Source organism: Podarcis melisellensis (genome assembly GCF_964234715.1).
Source record: "Podarcis melisellensis genome assembly, chromosome: 17".
Taxonomy (NCBI): Eukaryota; Metazoa; Chordata; class Lepidosauria; order Squamata; family Lacertidae; genus Podarcis; species Podarcis melisellensis.
The window spans coordinates 14,159,977-14,178,054 of NC_138534.1; the positions used below are offsets into that span (position 1 = coordinate 14,159,977).

Sequence of the window (18,078 nt, forward strand, 5' to 3'; positions counted from 1 at the left end):
GATGCAGGTGGTGCTGTGGTCTAAACCACTGAGCCTCTTGGGCTTGCTGATCAGAAGGTCGGTGGTTCAAATCCCCACAATGGGGTGAGCTCCCGTTGCTCTGTTCCAGCTCCTGCCAACCTAGCAGTTCAAAAGCGCACCAGTGCAAGTAGATAAATAGATACCGCTGCAGCAGGAAGGTAAACAGCGTTTCCATGCGCTCTGGTTTTCGTCATGGTGTCTCATTGCGCCAGAAGCGGTTTAGTCCTGCTGGCCACAAAACCTGGAAAGCGGTCTGTGGACAAACACCAGCTCCCTTGGCCTGAAAGCGAGATGAGCACAGCAACCCCATAGTCGCCTTTGACTGGGCTTAACCATCCAGGGGTCCTTTACCTTTACCTTTTACCCTGGTCCCTTCCAACTCTATGATTCTGTGAAATTAACAAGCAGCAGCATCCTCACCACTTTTAATTTCCAGAAAATGGCATGCAGACGCACATTGCCTTCAACAGTGAAGGTGGAACACAGCCATTACGGCTAGCAGCCACTGATAGCCAAATTTTCTCCCTAAATTTGTTTAATCCTCTTTTAAAGCCACCCAAGAACTATTTGGACTATCTGCCTCAGGCACCAAAATTTATTGGGCTGGCCTTGATTTTCCATGATCTGATTCCGGAAAGGCCCCTTCTCTCCCTACAAGAAAGGCTGTGTGTCATACATTTACTGCTTTGTTTATATCTTACCCCCTTTAAAAAAATGTCATTTGTGGATTACACTGTGTCTGGGTTTAATTTTTCATCTTCGGGGAGCAAGGGAAAGAATTCTTTGCCGTCTGGAGCAGAATATGGTCACACATCTGTGATCTCCTAGAGAAGCTGTGATTTGGCAATGCACTTTTTTTGGTCTTCTATGGAATTAACTTGTGTTATTTCACAGAAACTGAGCTGCTGTCAAGTTAGAGGGAGCGGGGAAAGGAGGAGGAGGAAATTCCACAGAGCACGAATGAAAAAGAAAACCTCCTTGTTTACATTTTGTAAAATGACTGCACAGGCTTTCAATTTCTGCTTTCGGAAGCAAGGGCACGGGCTTTCGGACTTAAATTTATTTTTGACCCAAGAGTAAAGCAGAGGAAAACTTTAGAGACCACATCCTTTCATTACTTAAGCAAAAATCTCTTTGCTCTAGGCTATGTGAACATTTGCATCCTAAAATGCAGTGAGGTTCTTTTCCCCTGCTGTGTTTCAAGTTGCATGTACAGGTTTCTGTACACACCAAACAAATGGCAGGAATGCCTTTTTGTTTTCTGCACTCCTGCAACCCTCCACCCCCAAAAACTCCTATTCAGAAAACTGTCATCCATGGATGTGCAATGGCTGTCTCAGCTTTATACACCTCCGCTTAACTGCGGAGTCAACATGGTGTAAGTTTTCCTTTTGGATTGAAACTACAGAATAGCTCTGCATTATGGGTAAAGCCATGTGTACACAGATGCCAAACATGCTGGTGGGAGTGTCCTGGAGCAAGAGTAAATGGAAATATGTTGTTGTTGTTGTTGAGTTGTTTAGTCGTGTCTGACTCTTCGTGACCCCATGGACCAGAACACGCCAGGCACTCCTGTCTTCCACTGCCTCCCACAGTTTGGTCAAACTCATGCTGGTAGCTTCAAGAACACTGTCCAACCATCTCGTCCACTGTCATCCCCTTCTCCTTGTGCCCTCCATCTTTCCCAACATCAGGGTCTTTTCAAGGGTGTCTTCTCTTCTCATGAAGTGGCCAAAGTATTGGAGCCTCAGCTTCAGGATCTGTCCTTCCAGTGAGCACTCAGGGCTGATTTCCTTAAGAATGGATAGGTTTGATCTTCTTGCAGTCGATGGGACTCTCAAGAGTCTCCTCCAGCACCAAAAAGGAAATGTGTACACAGCCCTATTGGTTGAGGGTTTTGCTCTCAGGACTCATCTTGCCCCTCATTTCAGCCTGTAATTTCTACAGGGCCAAACCATAAATCAAAATATGGAGTGAGGAGGAGAGATCTTGGCTATCTGGGACCTCCTGCCCCCAATTCTTTCGCTACTCTAACCACAACATAGAAAAGGGTATGATGTCTGTTTTCTGTTTTCAAAGCACTTGAGACAGAATCATAGAATTTTAGAGTTAGAAGGGACCCCAAGGGTCATCAAGTCAAAGCCCCTGCAATGCAGGAATCTCAGCTAAAGCATCCATGGCAGATGGCCATCCAACCTCTGCTTAGAAACCTCCAAGGAGGGAGAGTGCACCACCTCCCGTGGGAGACTGTTCCACTGTCAAACAGCTCTTCCTGTCAGAAAGTTTTTCCTGATGTTTAGTCTCCTTTCTTGTATCTTGAGGTCATTGGTAAGAGTCCTACCCTCCAGAGCAGGAGAAAACAAGCTTTCTCCATCTTCCATACAACAGCCCTTGAGCTATTTGAAGATGGCTATCAACATCTTTTCTCAGTCTCCTCTTTTCCAGGCTAAACAGACCCAGCTCCTTCAACCTTTCCTTGAAACGCTTGGTTTCCAGACCCTTAATCATCTTGGTTGCCCTCCTCTGCACACCTTCCAGATTGTCAATATCCTTCTTAAATTGTGTAGCCCAAAACTGGACACAGCATTCCAGGTGGGCTCTGACCAAAGCAGAATAGAGTGGCACTATGAATTCCCTTGATCTGGATTCTATTCTTCTGTTGATGTAACCTAGAATAGCATTGGATGACCAGGGCCCATGATTTGGGAAGAACTGTAGCTCAGTGGTGAAACACAGGTCTTGCATGCAAAAGGCCTCAAGTCCTGACATAGACCAGGGACACATTCCTGCCTTGAACCCTGGAGAGCAGCTTCCGCTCAGTGCAGACAATACTGAGTGAGATGAAGTGATTGAGTCAGTGTTAAGTTAGATTCCTGTGTTCTTAAGTCCAGAAATCATACAGTAGAGAGAGATACAGAAGTTGAGAATGTTCTGTGTGCCTTTCAAGGAAGACGAAGACCACCACCATCATTAGTGGGGGCCTCTCAAAGGTTAAGGTAAAGACAGCAAGATTTAAGACATCGCACCCCTTGTGTGCAGGTCCCAAGGGTTAACCGTGAGGCGAGGTCCGAGTCCAGTCCGAGGTCAAGGGTGCAGTAGGGAGGCAGTCCGTCAAAACTGGCAGGGAGTCGGGGGAGGTCAGGAACTCTGGCAGAGAAGCAGGACAGGGTTCAGGCAGGAACAGGCTACCAACAACGTTGTTCCCGCAACTTGGGACTGGGATGGGCTAGCTGGCTTTTATCTGCCCTGAGGCATAGGGCGGCCCCGGTCCACAGGTGACTCACCTCTCCTGGCCTGGAGGCGAGCACTCCTCCTGTGGGAACTTAGTTCCCTCCGCCTCTCTGCCCTGAGCCTCTGCAGCTCAGGAGGGGCTGGAGGGTTACCGGACCCAGAGGCAACCTCAGCTTCCCCTGAAGGGGCTGAGAGTGGAGCACCTGCAGGCAATGGGTCCTCCATCACCTCAGGAGCCAGAGCAGACTCAGCTGATGCCTGCACCTGAGGATCCAGCACAGGTGAGGACCCTTCAGGCTCAAGCCCCAGCCCCGGCTCAGCAGGTTCTGGAGGCAGGGACTCCTGTGCAGGCTGGGATCCCTCAGGTTCAGCCTCTGAGTCCGATCCCAGGCCATCACACCTTGGCTCCACATTGTCAACTTTCTTTAGTCATTTTTCTTCACCCATGCAGTCCCAAAACAACAAGAGAGGCTGCAATGCCACGGGAAATACTAAGAAAGTACTAGCCGACTCCTAGCCCTAAGTGGCACAGGTAGACAGCATCACTGGATTGTGTCCCACCTGTGCACCCTAGGTGCTGTTATTTGCTCTCCAACGACAGAATCTGCACTATGTATCTTCAGTAGGTTCCATGTCATGCCCTTCTAGACTTCCTGGTTGCCTTCAAGTAGCAGTGGCTGCACAATACCCTTAAGTGGTTGATAGCCTAACACTTGGTGGTCTAGCATTGGTATGGAGGCTTAAGTTGTCCTCTACTCCCAGTGCCCAGGGTGAGGGTCAAGTTTCTCTCCCTTTCGACCAGGGCCCAGATTGCCAACACTTTATACTGTCCTATGGGGAGCCATGGAAAACTAATTGTACTCTTGTTCTGCATAAGGTCTACCCTCTGTTCTGTTTTTTCTGGCCAAGCTAAAGTGTCAGAACTCCAGAACTGGCTTCAGTTTTTATACATTGAGTGGTAGAATGATGACAACTTTGGAGTCCTCCCCCCCTAAAAAAGTCAAGAACTCTGGGCAACCCTTTTCTTTAAAAAGGTCAACAACTACAGCATGATTATTATTTTTTAAAAAGTGTCCCGGATTCATTGGAAAAAATCTGGTAACCATATCTTAGTCCCTAGCACCAGGGCATTTTTTCCAGCTGGAACTCACCAGACCACCAACCTGTCTCAGGTGGGCACCACTGCCATTATAAGAGAAGGGAGGCGTTCAGGGTGAGTTCTGGCACCTCTTTTTCTAGAAATAATAATAATAATAATAATAATAATAATAATAATAATAATAATAATAATAATAATTATTATTATTATTATTATTATTATTATTATTATTATTATTATTATTTATGTCTCGTCCATCTGGCTGGGTTTCCCCAGCCACTCTGGGCGACTCCCAATAGAATATTAAAAACACAATAAAACATCAAACATTAAAAACTTCCCTGTACAGTCAGATAATTGTTTATTTCTTTGACATCTGATGGGAGGGCGTTCCACAAGGCAGGCGCCACCACTGAGGAGGCCCTCTGCCTGGTTCTCTGTGACCTCACTTCTTGCAGTGAGGGAACCGCCAGAAGGCCCTCGGCACTGGACCTCAGTGTACGGGCAGAACGATGGGGGTGGAAACGCTCCTTCAGGTCTACTAGACCAAGGCCATTTAGGGCTTTAAAGGTCAGCACCAACTCTTTGAACTGTGCTCGGAAACGTACTGGGAGCCAATGAAGGTCTTTCAGGACCGGTGTTATATGGTCTCAGCGGCCATATATAGCTCAGCCCAGCACACATCATTGTCAAGTTGCAATTAAGCCTTGCTTCATTTTCTCCTCATGAGGAAGGTTAAGCTGAGACTATGCGGTTTGTTGAGGAGACTCCTCCAGGGTCATATCTCAGGGGAAATGCTGGTTCTCCGAATGCATGTTTCAAGCCTACTTTCTTCAGCTGCAACCACACTCTCTGTCCCCACCCGCTTTCAGGCAGCTGTTAATGTGTTGAAAGTTTACAGAAAGTCCTGCAAGCTAAGAAGCTGATCAGTTTTCCATGACCAGAACCTTTTTATCTTCAGGAAGTGGTTTGCATTTCTTTCCATCTAGCAAAGTCATTTGACAAAGGAAATCCTGCCTTCCAGCAAAAAAATGATAAACTGACACATCCATTTATTTTTTCATTTTAGTATATCTAATAGTTTTGTGGTTACAGCCAGTGTGGTTTACTAAAATTACAGCTGAATACTAGAGGATCTGAAATAGCAAAAGTGCTGGAAGATACACAACTTCCTTTTTTGTGTGAGGGAGGGGGAAAATAGCAAGACCCCCCAAGCTGATGGGACCTTTATGCTCAGAGCTAATATAGGAGCTTCAGAATGATGCCAGGATGTTTTCCCTGGAACAAGAAAGATCTACAAGCCTCCTTTCACATGCTTTGATCCTGATTCTGAACCTCCCTGATTGTACCTGCAATTTATAAAATGAAATGCATCCATTTCATTCACCAAATTAACATCATATGTAAAGGTAAAGGTAAAGGGACCCCTGACCAATATTAGGTCCAGTCGTGACCAACTCTGAGGTTGCAGAGCTCATCTCGCTTTATTGGCTGAGGGAGCCGGCGTACAGCTTCCGGATCATGTGGCCAGCATGACTAAGCCGCTTCTGGCAAACCAGAGCAGCACACGGAAATGCCATTTGCCTTCCTGCCAGAGCGGTACCTATTTATCTACTTGCACTTTGACGTGCTTTCAAACTGCTAGGTTGGCAGGAGCAGAGACCGAGCAACGGGAGCTCACCCCATCGTGGGGATTCAAACTGCCGACCTTCTGATGTGTCTTGGCAAGAGGAAGCAGATGGTGCTTTTACTCAGAGGGTGACGGGTAGAAGTCATTGCAGATGGCAGGGGGTGGCGTCCAGATGGCAGCAGATGACAACCTCTCTCCAGTCCTTCTCCCACCTTGCAAGTGACTGACGAATCATATCCCTGGACCTTGTTTATTGTTTCATCTGGCAGTACATTCTTTTAACTCCATCATATAGATTAATATGTTGCCAGCAGGGGGGAAGTATTCTGGCTATTTCTTCTACCCTGCTTATGGACTGTTTTGATAATAAGTGGAATATAAGGTGCGGTATATAAGGAGGGACGCGGGTGGCATTGTGGGTTAAACCACAGAGCCTAGGGCTTGCTGATCAGAAGGTCGGTGGTTCGAATCCCCGTGATGGGGTGAGCTCCCGTTGCTCGGTCCCTGCTCCTGCCAACCTAGCAGTTTGAAAGCAACTCAAAGTGCAAGTAGATAAATAGGTACCGCTCCGGCAGGAAGGTAAATGGTGTGTGCTGCTCTGGTTTCGCCAGAAGCGGCTTATTCATGCTGGCCACATGACCCAGAAGCTGTACGCCGGCTCCCTCGGCCAGTAAAGCGATATGAGTGCAGCAGCCCCAGAGTCGTCCATGACTGGACCTAATGGTCAGGGGTCCCTTTACCTTTAAGGATGCAAAGTAAAATTAATTCCAACGGTATCACGAGAGTCTGCTGAGCATGCAAATCCAGTGGCCAAGGGCAACAGCTGTTGTTGTTGTTGCTTGAATTTATATACCACCCTATACCTGGGAGTCTCAGGGCGGCTCACAGAATAAAATCAAGATATAAAACCACAAGATACCTAATAATAATAAAACAACAACCCAATAGGCACCCCCCCAAACATTTTAAAAGGGCATAGGATGTCAATCAAATCAACCAAAGGCCTGGTTAAAAAGGAACATTTTTGCCTGGTGCCTAAAGGTTTGTAATGAAGGCACCAGGTGAACTTCCCTGGGGAGAGCATTCCACAGGCAGGGAGCCACTGCAGAGAAGGCCCCGCTCTCGAGTTGCCACCCTCCGGACCTCACATGGAAAAGGCACACAAAGAAGGACCTCAGAAGACGATCTCAGGGTCCGGGTAGGTTGATATGGAAAGAGGTGGTTACAAAGAGAGGCTTTTGCATAAAATACTAGGTGGCGAATAAGGTAGGAGAGGCAGGACCACAGAACGCAGCCGTAAAACACAGAATGTGTGACTGTCTCTGTGTGGGCATCTGTACGAAATGCTTCTATCGCCTTGATTCTTTCTGCAACACGGCTCCTGCCATGCGAGCTGTTTTCCTCCTTCATTTAAAACAGGCTGCTTCTAGATGACCTGTTTATTGAGCATTCAACCTGATTTTTATTTGCTGGGAGATTAGATGGTGCTATTTAATGAGCTATTTCTCCTGATTTGTTTGTGGGGAGGTTAGATGGCGTCCTGTTGAGCCAAGTGTCACCTCACACTTTCCAGGGCATTTTGCTGCCCTCATCCCTCATCAAGGAAATGGGTTTCGCCAGTATGTGGTTGAATCCCATCCCAAAATACCATCCGTCCAGAAGCACCCAGAATCTCACACGTACCTTTCCCGTCGCAAAAACCAGAGGCTACAGCTGCTGAAGCAGAACCCAACCCATCAACTTATCCTCTGCTCTTTCCTCATTTCCAGATCGCAGAAAGAATCATCATCTTATTTGTTGTGATTGTCAGTCAAGAAGAAATTCAAGGAAAATGTGTTGTGTGCATCTTATTCTTCCTCTGGAGTTTCCTTGATGTGCTTAGGTAAGAACTTAACACAGACATGCACGTCCCTCCAAAGTAAACCAAATGCTTTTTCTTTCGGACTTCCATATCTACATTTGGCAGGCAATTAAGTTTCATTATCTGGCCTGCTTTTGCTGCAAAAGCAAATCTTGGGAAGATTGGAAAAAGGACAAAGCGTGGACACTCCCTCACTTTCTCCCAGCATTACTTATCGCTTTGGCCTTGCTTTTAGCTGCAGTCTACAAATTGTGTATTTTCCTAGATTTTTCATCATCAATCTTTATTACGGTCCAGAGACCCAACAAATCATTACAAAGCAATACACAATTCACAATTCATACAGCCTACCTCTGGGTTAAACAAGCATTTCGTTCAGAATATAGGGATCATTTGTTCTTGCAACTACCGATAAAAACTTTGCCACTGCTAATGTTCTAGCATTTGTCCGGTCTTCCAGTAGGAACCTGACATAGTGAGCCTCTGATTTTCCTGGGAAAGGTACCAGCAAGGGTAGTATCAGCTCAGCCCTGGCTTGCTCACATTTTGCACAATGCAACAAAATATGTTTTATAGAATTGATGTCTTGAGCACACGAACAAAGTCTGTCCTGGTAGGGAACGCCTCTCAAGACTGCAGAAGGAAAGCCTTCGATAATTTGGTACTGTCATGTTTTTAATGTAAGATGTTAACTTAAAGACATACCCATATTGTACTCCTACTGCCAGCGGACTACAGACTGCGTGTGATCGAGATTGCAAGTCACTGTGTGTATTATCCCATAATCTTTGCTTTAATATCTTTTGAGCACCTTCATAACCCTGGTAATACAGTTGGGGGGGGGGAGAGAGAGAGACCAATAGAGGTGGCTTTTTTAGCCATGGTTTTCTGCCATTTACTGGCAAATTCCTCATTGGTCAGGTGTTGGTACACACCCTTCCCTAGATTAAACACTGAACCTAGATTTTTAGAAACAGAGAGAGAGATACTCAGAAACCGTGTGGATTAAATTGGTTGCTTTGGGCCATTGCTTGGGTCCCCCAACCAGATCACAGCCTGCTCTAAGGCAGGTTGCAAGAGCGACTTTATCACCATACGTGTATATATGGTAAGAAGACTAATAAATTAGTTTGCATATTCCTGTTTGGGATAAAGGTGGGTCCCAGGTCTGATAAAGCTGAAGGCCACAGCTTTAGGCTGCACTGAGAGAAGGGGGCACAGTTCTGTCAGAAGAGCAAAAAATGTGAGCAAACTGGTTTTTCAAGGTTCCTGCTATTTACCTGAAGCAACAGAGATAAAGCAAGCACAGGGCCACCAAGTCAACTACCTAGTAAATTCAAGCAATGTAGAACTCTTGAGGAAAGAGGTGGGTGCTCTCGCCTTCCAAACACAGCAGCCCTTAGAGATTCGAGTGGTTATCTTTTATGTGGACAATCAGACATTGCCTGTCTGTCTATTTCCTACTGGGAGAGAGGACAAGATCATTTCAGAAGCCCCAGAGTTCGTGGGTCATTTAATGGCAGCTGAGATGATTAGAATATGTAGCATCGGCAAGATTGATGTGTAAAATTAGAGATCAGAAAGAGACTGATTTTGAAGGAGATTGGAAAATGTTTGTAGGAGACGTAAAAACTCAGTGTAAATATGTTAAAACACAAATAGGATTTGAGTAAGAACAGCACTGGGGGTGAACTTTTTGTTTTTCTTTTGTGATAAGGTGAAGGTATAGAATAATATGCAGCGTGAATTGAATTTTTGAGGGAATCAGGGAGGAGAAGTCGTAGGTGTAATGACTAATTGTCAAATCTGAAATGTTGTAGAATTGTTTATTTGTTAATTTTGGGGGGGGGGAAAATAATGTAAGGAGTTTTCAGATGGCTAACTGCGCAGTCTCACTCAGACGTAAGTCTTATTGAACCCAGTGGGGCTTACCCACATGCAAGTTGGATTGGGGTTGTGTGATTTAGCTTGCAAACAAAGCAGCAATACAACAGAGCAACACTGGGTCTCTGTGAAGTCCCAATAAACATGGCTGTGGCGATAGAGTCCAGTAACATCTCGAAGGCATCACAACAATGGCTCCCCTTGTTCTTTGGCTTCCCATCTTCCTCACATTTTGGGGATCAGGATGGGTGAAATGATACCTTTGAAGTTCTACCAACTGAGCTATCACAGCAGTCAAGTTGCTGCTTAAAAGGAGACTTCTTATAAATCTCTGAAAGTCACAAAATATGCACTCTTGATGGATTCTCTTGAAAAACATAGAACCAAATAAACATAAGTATGGTTCTATGTTTTCAAGAGAATCCATCAAGAGTGCATATTTTGGGACTTTCAGAGATTTGTAAGATTTCTGTTTATTTGGTTTTGCAGAGAGTGCATATTTCATATATTTCATACTGTTCAATGTTCTGTATAGATTATATAAAGAGCTCATATTGACATCGCATTGTTGTACAGTGGTACCTTCAGGTTAGATATGCTTCAGGTTACAGACTCCGCTAACCCAGAAATAGTGCTTCAGGTTAAGAACTTTGCTTCAGGATGAAAACAGAAATTGTACTCTGGTGGCATGGCAGCAGCAGGAGGCCCCATTAGCTAAAGTGGTGCTTCAGGTTAAGTACAGTTTCAGGTTAAGTACGGACCTCCGGAAAGAATTAAGTACTTAACCTGAGGTACCACTGTACTTGGTCACCGTGTTGCCTTGGATATTACTGATAATTGTTTGCAACATAGGGGTTTAATTGTTTGGTTACTAAAAGGAGACTTCAGCTACCAGCATCTTCAGCAGTGAGAAATTAGAACGTGGCTCACCCTCTTTTCACCTGCTTTTTATTCTAGATATACTTACTGTATGCTGGCAGTAACAGGAACATACTTTCGAGAATTGACGTGGCTCCATTATACGCTATGGATTCCTTTGTATCCTCTGTCGGTTTTGGCTGAAGGTAACGGCAGAGGGAGGGCATGTGAAGAAGCCTGCCTGATTTCTAAGGCTACCACCCTAGGCATACTTGCTCAGGAGTAATGCTCATTGGATCCAAAGGGGCTTACTTGTGAGAAGAGGTGGAGAAAAAATTCAACAAACATTTAAAGCAGACCCTTTGCAATGCTGCAAATGCAAGATGCAAATTGCAACAGAGCTATCTTTCAAAATGTGCTCTCATCCTTTGTGATGCAATCTCCAAACCAATGTTCACAAGCCCCAATCGGGATGAGTAATGGCTGGGGAAAATGGGAGCAGCAATTCGGCAATACCTGAAAAGACAGTCTGCTGCAAGGAGATGGAACACCATCAAACTTTCATTCAGAATAGTTAAGTGTAAGGTAACGTAAAGGTAAAGAGACCCCTGACCATTAGGTCCAGTCGTGACCGACTCCGGGGTTGCAGCGCTTATCTCACTTTATTGGCCGAGGGAGCCGGCGTACAGCTTCCGGGTCATGAGGCCAGCATGACTAAGCCGCTTCTGGCAAACCAGAGCAGCGCACGGAAACGCCGTTTACCTTCCCGCAGGAGCGGTACCTATTTATCTACTTGCACTTTGACGTACTGCTAGGTTGGCAGGAGCAGGGACCGAGCAACGGGAGTTCACCCCGTCGCGGGGATTCAAACCGCTTACCTTCTGATCAGGAAGTCCTAGGCTTTGTGGTTTAACCCACAGTGCCACCCACGTCCCCTAAGCTAATTGTGTACTAAACATTAAAATATCTTGACAGAATTGTGATTATTCAAAACCTGCTAATCAGTTCAAGTCTTTACATTGATTCTGCACGCAGGCCGAAAAGGGTTCCCAGTCTTTCTTGAAGGATTTTTTGTCCTTATTTCGAAGTCTCTCTGTTGATTAGCAAAAGCTATATAATTTATAAGTTAAAATATAAAAAGGAGGGGGAAAGGCAATATGCAGGCATAATATTATGGTGAAATAAACCAGAGGAGGAGGTTGAGGGAAGTCCGGGGGAAATGGGGAAATTTTGAATAATAATGATTGTTATGATGTAATATCAGGGAAAATGGAATTTAAAAAATTATATAAAAAAATCTTGACAGAATTTCAAATATCTAAATTCTCCACAGAGCACATCTGTGACAAACATGAAACCCTTCCCACCATGGACTGTGGGCCATTCTTCACTTCCCAACTATCACCAACTTTCCTCCAACTTCCAAATGGGTTTTGAAAGACTATAAAAATCTGTTCTGTCCCAATTTCAACCTCATCCTGAAACCCTGGAGAGCTGCTGCCATTGGTCTGACTCAGTAGAAGACAGTTTGATATGCTCTTATTTCAGGGAGCCTGGGCTGAATGGAGGCTTTGATTTATTGTGCTGTCATAGCTGCAGATTAATGCTTTATTGAGAGGTCCGGAGGGTGGCAACAAGAGAGCAGGGCCTTCTCTGCGGTGGCTCCCTGTCTGTCGAATGCTCTCCCCAGGGAGGTTCGCCTGGCGCCTTCATTGCACACCTTCAGGTGCCAGGCAAAAACGTTCCTCTTTTAACCAGGCCTTTGGTTGACTTGATCAACATCCCATACCCTTTTGAAATGTGGCTCTTTTTTGGGGGGGGGTGTATTATTGGGTTATTGCTATTGTTTTTATTTTATATACTGTGATCCTTTTAATGTGAACCGCCCTCAGACCTCCGGGTATAGGGCAGTATATAAATTCAATAATAATAATAATAATTTATTGTGCATTTCAAGCACTAAATCTTTCTGGTGACTACATTACACTCCATCCAAAGTACAGAGTATCTGCCCTGCTAAAAATGAACTTTTATATGCAGTTGAAAACCTGCCTGTCCATTGTGCTTGACATGGAGCAGAGGGAACCTCGCCTGCAATAATTATAGATGGTCTGACGTTGCATTAAGTTATCCATTATAGCTTTTTATCATAAAGGAAGGCCTAAGGCCTTTAATTTTGCTCTTTTGGAGATTTTTCACTTACAAGCCACTAAATAATTTTTTATCTATTTCCCCTCCCCCTCTCCAGAGTTTGCCATATATGAATCGCTACCTCACTTTGAAACCTACGGCACTTACTCAACCCAGCTGCCCTTACCATTCGATATACCCGTCTACTTTCCCTATGTACTAAAAATATACATGGCGATGTTGTTTGGAGGTAAGTTTTTAGTTTCTTGGCAAACACACACACACAAAATTGAGCTTGGCAAGCCTGGGGTATTATAGCCCAAGGCTCTCAGCAGGGACTGAATTGGGAGCTGTTTGTATACATCCCTCTTCTATTACTTGGGCCAACTGTGCTGCTGAGAGCAGCCCGCTTTTCTGCCTTGGGAGTGGACTGGAGGGAAGACTGCATCCCTCAGGTCCACTCCCCTTAGCTCCACCCCCACGCCGCCACAGATTGGTCAATTTAAACCGCATGGTTGGCAGCGCCCGTGATGCTCTGCGATGGCCAGGAGGGAGCGGCGATGGCCGCAGGACAATGGCGAGGCTCCATGGGGTGAAAGAAACAAGCGCCACTCAAAAGAACCAAAAGAATACAGTGGTACCTCGGGTTACATACGCTTCAGGTTACATACGCTTCAGGTTACATACTCCGCTAACCCAGAAATTGTGCTTCAGGTTAAGAACTTTGCTTCAGGATGAGAACAGAAATTGTGCTCTGGCAGTGTGGCAGCAGCAGGAGGCCCCATTAGCTAAAGTGGTGCTTCAGGTTAAGAACAGTTTCAGGTTAAGAACGGACCTCCGGAACTAATCAAGTACTTAAGCTGAGGTACCACTGTACAGTCTTCCACAAGTGAAAAACTGGGGGTACATAATGTCACAACCATATCTGGGCATCTCTGTTGTTAGTTTTACAGTGGTACAGTGGTATCTCTGGTTGCGAACGGGATCCGTTCCGGAGGACCATTCGCAACCTGAACAGAACGGAACCCGCGTCTGTGCATGTGCGGGTTGCGATTCACAGCTTCTGCGCATGACGCCATTTTGTGTGTCTGTGCATGCGTGAGCGGCAAAACCCAGAAGTAACCCGTTCCGTTACTTCCGGGTCGCCGTGGGACGCAACCTGAAAACACTCAACCTGTACCTTGGTCCCCAAACAGCTTAATTGTCAAACAAATCGGCTCCCAAACGCCGCCAAACCCGGAAGTGTTACGGTTTGCAAACGTTTTTGGGAAGCCGGATATCCGGCGCGGCTTCCGATTGAGTGCAGGAAGCTCCCGCAGCCAATCAGAAGCCGCACCTTGGTTTTTGAACGGTTTTAGGGGTTGAACGGACTCCCAGAACGGAATAAGTTCGAGAACCAAGGTACCACGGTATTACTATTATTTATTAAATGTATTAAAAGTTTGTATACCACCCTATGCCCGCAGGTCTCAGGGAAGTTCACAATATAACTACAACTCTAGCCCATGTTTTGAGGGGGAAAGGGCTCGGAAGATCCCTAGACTAGGACTAGCCACCTGAGAAAAAGCTTCTATCCAAATACGATTTTGGTTTTAAATGCAGTGTAAGGTAGTCTCTATAAGGGATGTGGGTTAAACCACAGAGCCTAGGACTTGCCGATCAGAAAGTCGGTGGTTTGAATCCCCGCGACAGGGTGAGCTCCCGTTGCTCGGTCCCTGCTCCTGCCAACCTAGCAGTTCGAAAGCACAACAAAGTGCAAGTAGATAAATAGGTACCGCTCCGGCGGGAAGGTAAACGGCGTTTCCGTGTGCTGCTCTGGTTCGCCAGAAGCGGCTTAGTCATGCTGGCCACATGACCCAGAAGCTGAACACCGGTTCCCTTGGCCAGTAAAATGAGATGAGAGCCGCAACCCCAGAGTCAGCCACAACTGGACCTAATGGTCAGGGGTCCCTTTACCTTTTAAGGTAGTCTCTATGGGAGTATATTGTATTTAATTATGGGGTATCAGAGTTTTTAGGAGATTAACCCGGCTGGGATAGTTGGGATAACAGGCTTGTTGGTTTTTGAATGTCTGATGCAGATTTTTTCAATTTTGTTGTTCTGTATGGGAAAATGACAACAAAGATGATTGTATCATAGAGGGACCTGAATGGGCTTCATAAGAACAAGATGTCTTTGCGTTCTCCATATTGGTTTCTACCTTCTTGCACTCAGAGCCTGTTCTGGTTTGAATTTAGGTGCGTACCTCATTGTCCGATGCCTCTACATGGAACGGAAGGCTCAACTGGGAAGCTGGACCATCAAGGCCAAAAGAAGTTAGCTTACCTTTTCCTTAAGGAGTGAGGGCAGTGGCTCAGGGAAGCCTGGTGGTAAATGCCCTTCGTGAAACTAAGCGCAGTAGACCATGACTTTAAAACGAGACAGCACCATGAGACAGTAATTTGGATAACTTTGGTTTAAAGACGGCAACACATGCTCTCGATACGTAGATCCCATGACACACATGGCATGAGAAGTGTTTGTGTGTGTGGCAGAACCCTGAATCTGGTGCAGAATTGTGATTTTTAAAGCACATTTTGGGACTGGGATTGTGGGGGAAATGGAGCCACAGAACATTCAGCTGAGATAGAGCTGATTCTGAGGGTTTGCCCTCAAGGTGGGGAACCGTAAAGGAACCCAGAGCAAAAATCACCAGCAGCCAGGCCTGGGTCCTGGGCAACTGCTCAGGGATGTTGCGCTCTGAAGCCTGACCCAGTAGCAGGGAGAAGGGGACTAAGCCTAGCCTTCTCTTCCCAACACAGTAGTTATTTATGTACTCAAATATTTCTACATCCTTCCCAAAATGGAGAAACATCGCATAATGTGAGCCGCCGATTTGCGCAAGCGGTAAGAGCCAGACTTGGATTACCATCCTAGTGAAAACTGCCTCAGAGCCAACACAGGCAAAATATATTGGTGCAAATATTTGGAAGATTTGGAATGTTTGTCTTAACTTTTCCCACGGAATTGGAATTTCCGGTTAAATCATTCACGAACCTCTAGCCACTGGAAACATACCGTATTTTTCGCTCTATAAGACACACCAGACCACAAGACACACCTAGTTTTTGGAGGAGGAAAACAAGGGGAGGTTGAAATCTGAATCTCAGAAGCCAGAACAGCAAGAGGGTTCGCTGCGCAGTGAAAGCAGCAATCCCTCTTGCTGTTCTGGCTTCTGGGATAGCTGTGCAGCCTGCATTCACTCCATAAGACGCACACACATTTCCCCTTACTTTTTAGGAGGGAAAAAGTGAGTCTTATAGAGCAAAAAATACAGTATTTTTTGTTTAAATGTGAAAAAAGGATATCTTTGTCTCTTTCAACACATTTATGTAATGAAACCTAGACGTTTAAAGATTTATAATTATATATATGCAAAATGCAGCAGTGAGTATATCTAAAACCAAGAGAATATTGATGTTCCATAGTGCTGTATGGATGGAGTGTCACTTGTGCAAGAGGACTTCTGCTTCCACTGTGAGAATGTCCACTTCATCTTCTCCCCCTGTGTGGTCCCAAAATCTGTTCCAGAGGGTCCTACAACCTCCTGAAGCAGTTTTTAAGGGGGGGAGGAGAGAGAAGGGTAGTACTTTTGTTGGAGATGTATAAGTCTGTTGTACAAGTGGAACAGTAGTATTAGATACAAACCATGTGATAATACAGGTGAAATTCAGACTTTGCATTTCACCTATAATACCGCACGGCTTGTATCTAATGCCTGCACAACAAACTCTCACTACTCCATAGAAATTTCTGCTTTTCCCCCTGAACCCCTTAAAAACTGCTCCAGGGGGTGCAAAGTGGTGTTAAAGTCAAAGGTAAGGACTGGAAAAAGAGCAAAAGATAATACTTGAGCTGATAAAACACTGTTAATCCTGCAGTCCATGGCAGCCTCATAAATAAAATCAGGCTGGAGAAAATGTAAACTTCTGATCATGTTCCATTCTGCTTGTGCCTGGCAGGCCTCTAGATTTGGTGGTCCGTTCTCTTTGGATACTCTCTTTTCCAATCTGTTCAGATACCCCCCCGCAAAAAAACCCCCATTGTGTCTCCCTTACCAGTCTCTCCATCCACAGCAGGTGCTGTAACCTTCCAGCAGTTTGACTTCAGCCCTAAAGGCACACTCCATTGTCTCATAAACAAAAGGGTGCCAACCAACACATGCTATAATCCAGAGGTCGGCAACCTAAGGCCTATGGGCCAGAGGTGGCCCATGAGGGTTGTTTAACTGGCCCATGAGATGCCCCTGAACTGATACGCCTGCTCAGTGAGTCCCCGCGCGCTGCACTAAACTGGCACAGCGTGGTGCAGGGACTCTATTCTGCGGCTTCAGAAATTGCTTCTGCGCACGTCCAGACGCCGAAAATCGCTTCTGCACAGGCACGATTTCCGGCATCTGGGCATGTGCAGAAGCAATTTCCGGTGTGGCGCTGCACCGGCCCAGCCCAGGGAGGATCTCCGCGGGTGTGATCCGGCCCATGCCCGGTAAGCCTTGCCGACCCCTGCTATAATCCATACACATGCATATATGAGCCAGGATCCAACCTGCAACTTTAAGAGTGCCCAAAGGCTTTACACGTTACCCTTCAACAGCAGAACCCTGATGAGTCCCATTTTCCAACTGTTTCACAGCGGATGGGGTCTACCATTGGAATAATGCATACAAAGTCTCAAATAAATGGGTGCACAGAACTAGTTATTTTCCTCGGATTCAAACTCTGCATTTATTAAATACCCTGTAGCATATTTTTTGACATGGATTCCAAACAGGCAAGATTTCCAGGCAACTTTTAAAAGTTCTATCACAAAGCTGTAGACAATTTCATCCAATGCATCACGATACCGGGTTGCACGGTCTACTCTTTCTGTAACGGAAACAATCTCTCTGGAACAGACAATTCTCACCCAAATGTATCACGAAGCTTTTGTTGCACTGTCAAAACTTTCTATCTGGATACAATCTTTCTGGAACGGAAAGCATGTTACACACCTTAGTGTAACCACATAACACCTCTTGGGCACCTTTCATCTTGACAACAGCTCAACATGTGAAGACGACACCAGGAGGCTACCAGCCATAAGCCTTTGTCCATACTGCCTTCTTCCTGAACTCTGGGAGAGACCGCAGAGCCAGCAGAGATGCTGAGAAAATAAGGAACATTCACAGCATTAGTCAACTCCACAATTGCGGCTCCACAATTAGGTTTTTAAGGATACGCTGGTGTGTATGTGCGTGAAATGAAATGAAAAAAAGGCCACGATATTTGAGAACTTTGACCTGTTCGATTGGTTGTCCATACACCAACTGTGGGGCCTATAATTTCT

At 45.6% G+C, this 18,078-nt stretch overlaps 2 protein-coding genes across 5 annotated transcripts in view; one reads left to right on the top strand and one right to left on the bottom strand.

The window, feature by feature from the left end:
- The window catches only part of HACD4 (3-hydroxyacyl-CoA dehydratase 4), a 28,689-nt gene extending 13,593 nt beyond the window's left edge, over positions 1–15,096 (top strand). Inside the window, exons 4-7 of the mRNA XM_081894873.1 lie at positions 7,751–7,863; positions 10,684–10,790; positions 12,833–12,964; positions 14,952–15,096. Coding sequence (XP_081750999.1) covers positions 7,751–7,863; positions 10,684–10,790; positions 12,833–12,964; positions 14,952–15,034 — 435 coding nt within the window. The 3' untranslated portion in view covers positions 15,035–15,096. The remainder of the gene's footprint in view (positions 1–7,750; positions 7,864–10,683; positions 10,791–12,832; positions 12,965–14,951) is intronic.
- A 2,353-nt stretch (positions 15,097–17,449) lies between these two features.
- The window catches only part of FOCAD (focadhesin), a 136,942-nt gene continuing 136,313 nt past the window's right edge, over positions 17,450–18,078 (bottom strand). For all 4 annotated transcript variants that reach the window (XM_081893681.1, XM_081893682.1, XM_081893680.1 and 1 more), the window contains exon 44: positions 17,450–17,895. In XM_081893681.1, coding sequence (XP_081749807.1) covers positions 17,822–17,895 — 74 coding nt within the window. In that variant the 3' untranslated portion in view covers positions 17,450–17,821. The remainder of the gene's footprint in view (positions 17,896–18,078) is intronic.